General features: G+C 38.1%; 1 protein-coding gene across 2 annotated transcripts in view; it reads right to left on the bottom strand.

The window, feature by feature from the left end:
- Positions 1-85: 85 nt before the first annotated feature.
- LOC113680394 (dynein axonemal heavy chain 12) overlaps positions 86-10,381 on the bottom strand; it is an 82,307-nt gene continuing 72,011 nt past the window's right edge. For both annotated transcript variants that reach the window (XM_089192042.1, XM_089192043.1), the window contains exons 72-92: positions 8,823-8,963; positions 8,112-8,181; positions 7,838-7,926; positions 7,533-7,677; positions 6,798-6,948; positions 6,562-6,635; positions 5,959-6,138; positions 5,511-5,651; positions 5,107-5,244; positions 4,941-5,038; positions 4,094-4,229; positions 3,931-4,014; positions 3,628-3,732; positions 2,907-3,010; positions 2,717-2,828; positions 2,521-2,613; positions 2,213-2,272; positions 1,558-1,635; positions 1,213-1,304; positions 1,066-1,133; positions 86-395 (exon numbers count right to left, since the gene is read on the bottom strand). In XM_089192042.1, coding sequence (XP_089048168.1) covers positions 205-395; positions 1,066-1,133; positions 1,213-1,304; positions 1,558-1,635; positions 2,213-2,272; positions 2,521-2,613; positions 2,717-2,828; positions 2,907-3,010; positions 3,628-3,732; positions 3,931-4,014; positions 4,094-4,229; positions 4,941-5,038; positions 5,107-5,244; positions 5,511-5,651; positions 5,959-6,138; positions 6,562-6,635; positions 6,798-6,948; positions 7,533-7,677; positions 7,838-7,926; positions 8,112-8,181; positions 8,823-8,963 — 2,350 coding nt within the window. In that variant the 3' untranslated portion in view covers positions 86-204. The remainder of the gene's footprint in view (positions 396-1,065; positions 1,134-1,212; positions 1,305-1,557; positions 1,636-2,212; positions 2,273-2,520; positions 2,614-2,716; positions 2,829-2,906; positions 3,011-3,627; positions 3,733-3,930; positions 4,015-4,093; positions 4,230-4,940; positions 5,039-5,106; positions 5,245-5,510; positions 5,652-5,958; positions 6,139-6,561; positions 6,636-6,797; positions 6,949-7,532; positions 7,678-7,837; positions 7,927-8,111; positions 8,182-8,822; positions 8,964-10,381) is intronic.

The raw sequence follows: 10,381 nt of genomic DNA, 5'->3' as shown, positions 1-10,381 counted from the left end.
TGGTGTTCCATTCTTTTGTTTCCAAGGAGCTCACAAGATTGAAACCAAAATTGTTAATGAATACTAATAAAGACAAGCCATATTCTTCAAACAAACTGACAGTTTTATTCAAGCTACACAAAACTAGTAGCATTTACACAATTTTTTGAATATTTTACATTTTGCTCCTTAACTCGATTTCCACTTGACAAGTAGGATTTGCAATTAATCATCGAGTTGGCAAAGCAGTGCAACACCTCTCTTGATCCAGTGATTCTGAGGTTTGTCAGTAGGTAACATCACTGGCATCACATAATTGGTTGAGTGGCCCGTCGTTGATAGAGTTCCTCGTCTTTCACTTGTCTTATACACTGGACACTTGTATTCTTGCCTGTCTTTAAAATCTGCAATTTTCCCTAAAAAAGAAAGAAAAAACAAAACAAAACAAAACGGTTATGCTAGGGTCAATTTAGTAATTAGCAAAGCTAACTTTCACTTGAAATTTACTACTGATAAAGCACCAAGAAACTTGTGGCTTACGGTATGAATGTTTAACCTTTTTTCCTCACAATTTCTTACCCTGCAAGATACCTCACCAGTGTCATGCCGTAAATTAATTTTCAGACAAGATTATACCTGTTAAATTAGTTTCTTAACATTAGTTGGACATGAAGTGAAGGTTTGGGAAAACTAACTTCATGAAAATGGTGGTTGAGAAGGGTTAAGTGTTTCATACAGAAGTTACAATGTGAATACGTCTCATAGAGATTGTTAAAAACCTAAGGATATACACAATTATATCTGCTCCTCTCAACAGCTCTCGCGCACACCAAGCTGCAAAAAATTGTTTGTGCTGATTGAGGACCAAATCTCGTATCAACGCTTTGGTTTTTAGTACATAAATTTTCAAAATTTTTTCCTGTTTAAATTGAAGCGATCGTCATCTCATGCCAATAAAATCGAAATCAGATATGGACATGAGAGGATTTCGAACGTCCGTAAGAATTATTCAATGTAAGAAATTTCTAAACAAATTATACGCTTCCTATTTTTTATATCCTCGGTACACACTGTACAATATCTTACCTGGTTTCACCCATATAACTGGTATCGTGTCATGGAGAATCTTTGGCAATGACTCACCGATCAAACCTCTGTTAAACAATCGAATGGTAATATGTGAAAATATAGTCGTAGGCTGAACCAAGACAAAATCATACTCTTCTCACAAACCTCTTTCGATCCCACCGAGCGCCCTCCAAAAATAGACCGTGTACATAAACTCCATCACTAGGTGGCTTTTCTGCAGTGTCTCCAGAAAGAACCTAAAGTAAAACGTAAAGGTGAAAATTCAGCGTAGATCAGACATTGCCGGCATTGTACTGAGTGCTGAAATTAGTTACTTCTGAAGACGGTTGGGACCGTTCCTGGTGGGCGTCCCTATTGCACACGTTATTTATAAGAGCGTGTGCATCAAGTCGTCTACCAAGCTTTCCCGATTTATGGGCATCATCAGATAGAACCCAATTATGGTGCCTTTATACAACTTCGAATAACTACTGCTATTGTGAAACTCACTTCAAACTCAAAGCCCAGCAAGTCAATCGGTATAGTGTACTTCCTTGCATAATTCTGCTTTGCACCAGTCAAGAAAGCCTAAGAAGGGGGCACAAACAATATAGGTCGTTATCAACTTAAACGTCAGAGACTACCACTGCTGATGAAAAATTCCCAAAGAGAAAAACCAGGTCTCAAAGTTCGTTGGTTTAAATTTAAAACGAAGTATTAGAGACGGAGTCAATAATTCCTATGGAATAAAATTTAGTAAAGAATGACGAGAATCACGCGGTGAACAACTTAAATAAATATGCTGACATTCACCGAGTTCCTGATCATCCTCTGTCTACAAAATAATTCCCATGACCTTTGCATCGTAATCAGTTATCTGTGCTCCTCAAAATGTAGGATAAATCAAGCAGACATATTCCACACTCACTTGGAAAGAGTAGCATGCTTTAATGATATACCGTATTTCCACTACTGGTTTTTCTTAAAGCCAAATGATGTTTGATGCAGTCTTTAATGCGCTTGTAACCAAATGAGAAAAAGGAAATCTTGACAGCCATATTACACAGTCCATTACCAGTACAATTGGTTGCTAAAGAGCTTGTAATTCTACCTCATTCATTAATATAAAAGACTGTCGACAAAAAACTGAGAAACTGTACACTACCTGTGTAAAGAAGAACCCGGATATCCAGAACACAACTGGTTTCCCCTTGTCGAACCAGTCCTAAGGAGGAAATCATTATCACCTCAGTTATTTTCGAACCCAGCAAACCAGTAAAAATACGTTAATTCTTCCAAATCTTGCCCAGATACTCCAAATTTCAAATTGGAGAATCAACTATAATTTTCAACTAAGTTTTAATTTAAGAATAACCAATGTCGATTTTTACCTTTGTGATTGTATATTCTCCATTTGGGTAATTTCCGAGAAAAATAATATATGATGAATACTATGTTTTCCAATTTTAATACCTGTAAAAACTTGAGTCTGGCTAGAAAGTCATTGATGTAACTCCCGAGAGGTTTAAGAGAGGGATATGATCTCTTCATCCACATCTCAGGTACCTACATAAAAAATAAAACAACAAACAAACAAAAATAAATTAAAAAACAAAAACAAACACGAAAAATATGGTGGATTCAAGGTTTGAGCATGACTTTGACTCACTTTTCCAACTAGCAAGCTGCTCGCCAATGCCTCCAGATCTGATGACATGACAACCAAGCCTTTTATAGCCTTCTGCAGATTTTGCAAACTTGTTCTGATTATTGACATCAATCTGAGAACACAACATACAAACAAATAATTCGAACCTTTACCTGCTAGAACTCCAGCTAAGTACAAGAGAGTGACTTACTTGTTAAATCGCTCCATCTCTTGAACCAGAACAGTGTTCATACTCTCTTCGTATGTGACTGGATATTTTTGAAGAGCCACCTCCAGGTCATAATCCTTTGGAAGCTGAAAACATTGTCAAGAGTGTAATGAATTTAAGTCCCTCAAACGCTTTCTGAATCTCCATATCTTTTCTCATCCAACAAAAGTTTCAGCCACGAAGGATACTCTCTGACTGTTGCCTTGTTAACAACTGGAAATTATTCGCAGAAGACAAGAAACGAACAACTATTTCGTAAGCTGATGGAAAATCCAGAATATTTCCGAGTGGAGGCATAGATATATTTCCTATTATAGGTTTTTTTGCCAGTTTGTATTTTGCCTTCAAAGTGGAAATACAAGAGAAATGAAGGAAAAATGTCGCCTAAGATAACTTTTCTAAGATTATCGCTGGCACATTTAAGTTGCTTCCATGGTTCTACATGATCGTACTAGTATTGTTCAGGAACATCTAATCTTCAAGAAGTAATTTGGTTTAATATAGATCACTACGCAGACACAGACTCTCAGAAGGGTCCCATGATGCGAATCGCCAAAGTAAACAAAGTTTTACATCGATTTGAGCGATACAGAACATCCAAGCTTAGGAGAGGTCATTGAAAAGTTCTTTCGGTTCCTTCGATCTAGTTTTCAACATGTTGATCACTGGGTCTTCCACATTTTCACGCTCAGTGAGTACTTACCTTGGACAAGATGTCCTTAGCAATCTCCAACAATACGTCATCAGACTTTTTGCCGGCTCCTCCTTCGCCGCTTTGTGACTGAGTCAGCAATACAGAGTCAAACAGCTGTTGATTCATAAAACGTTTTTCACTATTATAACACATTAATAAGACGACGGTTGAAATCAAGTTTAAATACATGCGTTACCTTAATTCAGCCTGTCTAGAAATGTCACCTAATTCCTGTCGCTAGAAACGAGGTCTCCACACAAGCTCATAGCTGTGCTTAAGAACTACAAAATCTTCAAAAAATGAGCAACAAACCTGTTTAGTTTCCTGCAGCTCCTTGGAAATGTCCACATTGTCGTGCATCCCAAAGACCTCGGGGGTCTGGGATAAGGGAAGTTCCTACAGTACACAAGAGGCTTCAGTTAACCGCTCTGGCTCAATACTAGTTAATCCTCAAGACTATGGTAGAAGAATTTACCTTGATAAACTCTACATACTGATCGTATGAACTTTTTGGAGGAGCGTAGTAAGTGCCACTTTGTGAGAATTTGTACTTAGGATCTTGTACAATCTCCGAAGTGTAAAAGTCTGCCAAGATACTCATAAGGCACCGTCTGAAACCACCAAATGAAAACACAGTTAACAGCCATGATGACGCTTGTGTAAATTGTTTAAAATTTTCGAGGTATTAATTTACAAGGTGAATTTAGGTATATATTTACTACGATACGTGAAAAAAGGATTTTATCTTTCTTGACATCATAGCGTGCGCGCTTGTCCCATCTAATTCCTATTGTGCCATCAAGTTGTAAATCTCTACGGTAGGCTGTGTGCACATAACATGACGCATGCAGTTGCATTTTGCAGGATAAATCCCGGCACTTTGGCCGCGAGATGCAATGCTTTCAACAATAAATGAAAGAAACTAGCGAAGAAATTGTCACCAGCACACTGAAGTCTTCTTCCGCCAATATAGCTGTCCATCAAAACAACAACAGCAACAAAAATGATGATAATAAAAACAATAACAATAAGAGGAACTAATAATAATAATAACAACAACAATAACTTATGAGATAGAGTTACTCTCGGCTGTGTCTCCAGCAACTCTTACGGCTCTCTCGTGCTCTGCACACTTTCCGCATGCAACCAACCTTGCTGAGCATGATCATTCAACGACCTAGTGACAAATTCTTAACCTTTCTTTACTTAATTAAACGTTTTAAATCCCGCCAAAAGGGTATAAGTATTAATTAAAACGTCCGGTAAATGCACACATGTCCAGATAGTTATAGGTATTTTTTGGAAAGGTTTTCATTACATACCTGTCGTTGTCATCAGTAACTCTGCCTCCATAGTTACATTCCCCAGTCAGATAAGTAATGGCGTCAAACGGAATCTCTTCGTACTCATTGATAAACATCTGAGAAAACAAAAACACTAGTAACTTACAAGCAACCTACAACCGTTCTTGAATTTCATTGTACAAACCTGTAATTGTCTAACGCTGATTCTTAAGTCGGACTCGTTGAAACCATACGGTATGTTCCAGCCCAAGGGACCAAACTTTCGCCTCTCTTGTACCAAAGCGTGGAAGAAACACAAACCAAACAAAAGCTTCTCCCAGACCTGAATGGGAAAAATACAATACTTAAAATTGAACGTCCAGGTGCCACACTTAGGTAAAATACGTTTACGGTTGATTGTTCCTGAAAAGAAGAACCTCGCTACTTTCATCACAACGCTACAAGTTTACTATCGGTAGTGAAGACTGACAACGACAACAACGAAAGTCGGAGAATGTAACATCAACTGAGAACATTTTTTCTAACACTTGTTCATTCCATGGCTCAAATACAGCTGTCTAGGAAAATTCTCAAGTGTTGCTTGCTTACCGCAGATTTAGCCCCACAACCACTGAAGAACTCTTGATCAGATATTGGGTCACTCAGATAGGACTGCAAGAGATTCTGGCGCAATCCTGTTGGGGGCTCATTTGTCATCTTTACACCATTTTGAAGTACAGTAACTGGAAACTAACCAGTAAATGGTAAAAAGTTAAGAGGGTCATCCAAGCAAGCACGTCTATGCACCAGTCTTACTGACTACTGGAGATACTACAAAACAGGATCTCTGGTGATTTTGAGATAGAGACATATTATATGGAGGTTTGCAAATTTGAGCTGAGCCGCCCAACAAAGATAACGGTAAGCCATTGTGACGAGCGGGGGAAAGAGTAAAGTTCTGAATGATTACAAATAGTCAATAACTTCCACTACGAAACCTTAACTATCAACGCTAGCACTACCACTAGATCTGCTAGTCCTTGGCCTTTCTGGTTACCTTATCAGAGGGATAACTTGTTAGCCACAACCTAAAGTCCTGATGAGTATTCTCTGGAGACAAGTCTTCGCAAATCTTCTCAAGTGAAGTCATCCACGAAACTGCTAAATGACAGTTTTGTAATACAACCCAGGTTCCATCCTTGACGGCATTCTCTATGAGACGAGCGGCAACAGGCCCCTGACAAAAAGCGTTATGCATGCGATAATTTTTACACATCCCTTAAGATTATGTGGGTTCAGGCGCATTCGAGTGAGTTTCGTTAAAAATAAAACCAAAGCTAAACGCGAAAATATCATCGAGAGCTAGTGAGAACTCAGTGCAAAAACAAGTAAAATGCGTGAAGCGCGGGAAACCCTAATGACTAGATAGCCATTGGTTTCGCTTTGCATCTAGTTGATTGAGATGTTAGTGCAACTTCCTTGAACCAATCACAGAACGAATCGACACCCACATGAAAACTGACTGCTCATTAGGAAAGATATGAGATAAGGAAAGAAATATTTACGGTTATAACAAAATCGATTTAAAAAGGAATCTAATCTGCGAAAACACGTTCACTACGAGCCAACGCTGAAAACCAATTAAATACAAAAGAAATACCTGTCCTTGTCCGAGGGAAATCGCATTAAATCTGTCCCCACTGAAACCTTTATCTGCTGCAAACTTCATTAGGCCTAAAAACAAAACCATGGTTTAAATAATTGAATTAATTAACAAACAGACAAACAGACAGACTGACAGACAGACAGACAGACCACAGTCTTTCACTAATAAAGACTTGCGTAGAAAGCCAGTGTTATAGTTCAAAATTGTCAATAACACATCCGGTCACTAACCTGCCATAGGATCAGCTCCAGGAGATAATACAAAAATAAGTGGGGCACATGAATTGGAATCAACGTAGCTCTTAGCCAAGTCAAACGGTGGGGGCTGAACAAACTTACTCCCAAGCTTGTCTTCCACGAAGTTCGTTACAAGTGGCACAACCTGTGTGTAAAGTAGTATCGTAATGTTCAGTTCTAGCCGAGAAGAGATAGTCAGTTGAATAAGGTTCTTGAAGCTTATAATTAACAAATTTGTTTCATGTTGTTGTGGGTTTGTTCAGTAACAGAACAGAGATGACGTCAAAATGCGAAGGGAACGAGTGGGAGTGTATCACTGATGACAATCATCTTTGTTCGACGTCTTCATTGATCAAGTACTGGACAGACACAGGAAAACAGAGATTCTCTTTGTCTTATAGAAGAACGAAGCAAAAGTTGTTCATGGTGACGCCATGTGTGTGAGTATGTGTGTGTGTGTTTGTTAAATGCCAGATAGATAAAAGAGTCACCCCTGCACTATGGGTATAACCTTAACACTATTACATCCAAATGGTTCACTGTTTACAACTCTTTTGCTACATTTCTACTTCCTATTTGATTTAACTACTAACCACACAAAATCGTAATAAAATCACCTCCAACGTTTGTAGTTTGCTTTTGTTCTTTTGAAGATTTCTCTGTCTCATTTTCTTTTTTGTTTATCTAAATAATGGAAGATAAAGTGCTATTTACTAGGCACGTCATTACCTTGTCAGGCCGGAGGCACCTAATGACCATCATTTTCTGGAAGTCAGTCAGTTGTTCAGACCATGGAGCGGGAAAAGGAGCCCGGTGAGGTTCTTTGCTGTCATAAATCTTGCGCCACTCGTGCGTATTACCAACAAAACTTTTTCTGTAGAGTAAGACGTTTTTTTTTATTATTTTCTAGTAAAAGGAAGGACAATTTTCGGTTCTAGGACGTGTTCACTTTCCATGGCTTTAAAAAAACAAACGGATTATCCTTATTTTGAAAAGAGAAAATTCAATCAATACGATTTCATGCATTCACAAACCTGAAATCCTTGAAGCCACGCAAGTCACACATTCGACAGAGTTCATCCCACGCTTTATCTGACAACCAAGAAGGATCTGGGTTTTCCAGCTGAAAAAAAAGCAAACGTTTAATGAAAATCCTCCAGGAACATTGCAGTACACGAAAAACGACGGAGGAAAAGTGCTGGGTAAAGAAAAACAATGGCGATGAATCAATGCCAAAAGACAAAACATCATTTTCTAATGAACGATAATAAGCTAAAAAGATATGGAATTTGATCGATCGCATCTTACCTTGTTTTCCAGGCCTACCCCACCAGTCAAGAAAAACATGAATTCTTCCATGTCCATCTCATTCTTTGAGCTGCAATCAAAAGTTTTTAACAATCAATTTTGAGTGTTCGAAAATAAGCAGGTATAAGAAGAAAATAGATATCAAATATGGTGGTTAAAATCACTACACAGTGAAATGCTCCAGACCCACTGGTAGGGCACGCACGCTAAGAGAAGGTTTCACTGCCGACACTAATGACGGCGACATGACGGAGATATCACTCGCAATGCCAAGAAACAAGGCACAGTGCATCACTGTTACACAAATCATACATCACAACAAATTTTACAACGAAGTGGTTTTCGGTAAGAAATACAATAGAGTCAGGGTAGACAGTGTAATTCGAGTAAACTATACGTTGGACAGAAAGCTTAAAACTGGTCTTTCTCTCCCTTCGAGTGATGTTATTTCCCCAGATGTGTTATCATCATTACAGTGATTGACAGCTGGTTCCCCGCAAGTTTTAGATCGAACTATACTCAAAATGCTTTTCAGTTCTCTTTCCATCCCCTGTTACAAACGAGAGGCAGTTTAACACGACATATGACGATTAATCCATGTGGCTACACATCAAGTTTTAGTAAATCGCCCCTCGGTCGTGAAACGGTTACATGTACCTATGATTTTTCTAACTTAAATAAGAAAAATGCAACATTGAACGTCGAACTTACTTCAGAATGTTGCAGCACAACACAAAAGAGAAAAGAAGTTTGTCTTTTTCAAATAGTGATCGACACACGTTGCAGTACAGATTGTAGGTAAAGTGATCACTCAGGTAACGCAATCGACGCTCTAGGATCTTCGATTTGTTGCTGGAATGAAAACGAAAACAAACATCAGCACACAGTCCAATGTACGTCGCTAAAAAGAATAAATACACGAATAAACGATAAAGAATACAAAGCACAAAATATTTAAAAGAATTATTCAGTTTTATGAAAATAGCCAGAAATAATTATTAAGTCACAGATTATGTCAGCCACACCACAGCCGAGGCTGCCGACCCCAGAAGAAAAGTTTTACCAAAATTTCTATTACCACAAAACAACGAAACAATACGTTGTCTTGCAGCAATTGCAATAAGACTTGAAGCCTACATGTAAAATAAGAAAATAAAGGTTGGGGAAAGATTAACCACTTTGTTCTCTTTTTTTTGACAGGTTTATATCTATTTCCTAATTTAAATGCCATTAATTCAATAACATTAATTTATTGTTTTTTTAGAGGGCACGGTAACGAATCCTGCAATCTGATTGGTTCTTTACCCGGTCAGTATTTTCCTATCTCTGCCCACGGGCCACGGTAACGCTTTCGTGAGTCGCCGTGTACATCTCAACTTTCGTTGCCATTTTTCATAAATATACCTCGTTTTGCCCGCTGGGCAGTATTTTTAAGCAAACACATCGGTCACTACCTCAAGCCGACTTATAAATCCTCCTTTCTCTCTCTCAAATCAATTTAGTTGACAAAAAAATATTGGTTTCAGAATGAATTTGTATAGGCAATGGTGTCATTACGTCGGTTGACAAGCGGCCTAAAAACCGTCTGCAATTGATTTTAATCATTCACAAAAAGTACTTAGAAAGTTAAAACGTGAGGTATTTGGTTACAGGTAAACTGAACAATGGAACTTTCATTCATTTAATGTCTGAATTTTCTCAAACAATTTGTTCGTAGTAAAAGAGCGAGCGAAGTTTTAATTTCAGTCCGACAATAAATATACGCTCTTGGTGAGTCTTTCAAAGTCCGTTCAATTTGGACATTTGGACCATAAATTGCACAACAGAAACTGAAGGAATTTATTGAGAAAAGGCCGCATTAAATCCCCTTGTGTCTCGTTGGAGTGTGCCGTTCGAATTCAGTTTTTGTGGAGGAAAGACCAGATTTACACACGCCGTTGCAGCAAACAAACGAGCAAACTCTCACAACTTCAAAATAAAAAATTTGAATTTACTCACAACTACTTTCCTCGCCGTTTACTTAATGAACAGAGGTAAATCTTCGTACATGAATGAATCGTCGATGAGAGTGAATAATACTTTCCGTTATATCATTGATTGTTTTCGAAGAAAACATTGTCGTGACAGTCCTTGCCAAACTAGTTCCGTTGTTTTTCAAATCTTCTTGCGCTTTTTTTTTCTTACGCGCTCTCTAATTGACAGGTGTCAGATTGTGGCAGATACTTGTAAAAATAATGTTTCAAAGTTTGTTTGGAAGCCTTTTAAATCAT

This window comes from Pocillopora damicornis, chromosome 13 (genome assembly GCF_964200805.1).
Source record: "Pocillopora damicornis chromosome 13, jaPocDami1.2, whole genome shotgun sequence".
Lineage (NCBI taxonomy): Eukaryota > Metazoa > Cnidaria > Anthozoa > Scleractinia > Pocilloporidae > Pocillopora > Pocillopora damicornis.
The sequence above is the reverse complement of the archived record's forward strand: the minus strand, read 5'-3'. Positions and strand labels throughout refer to the sequence as shown.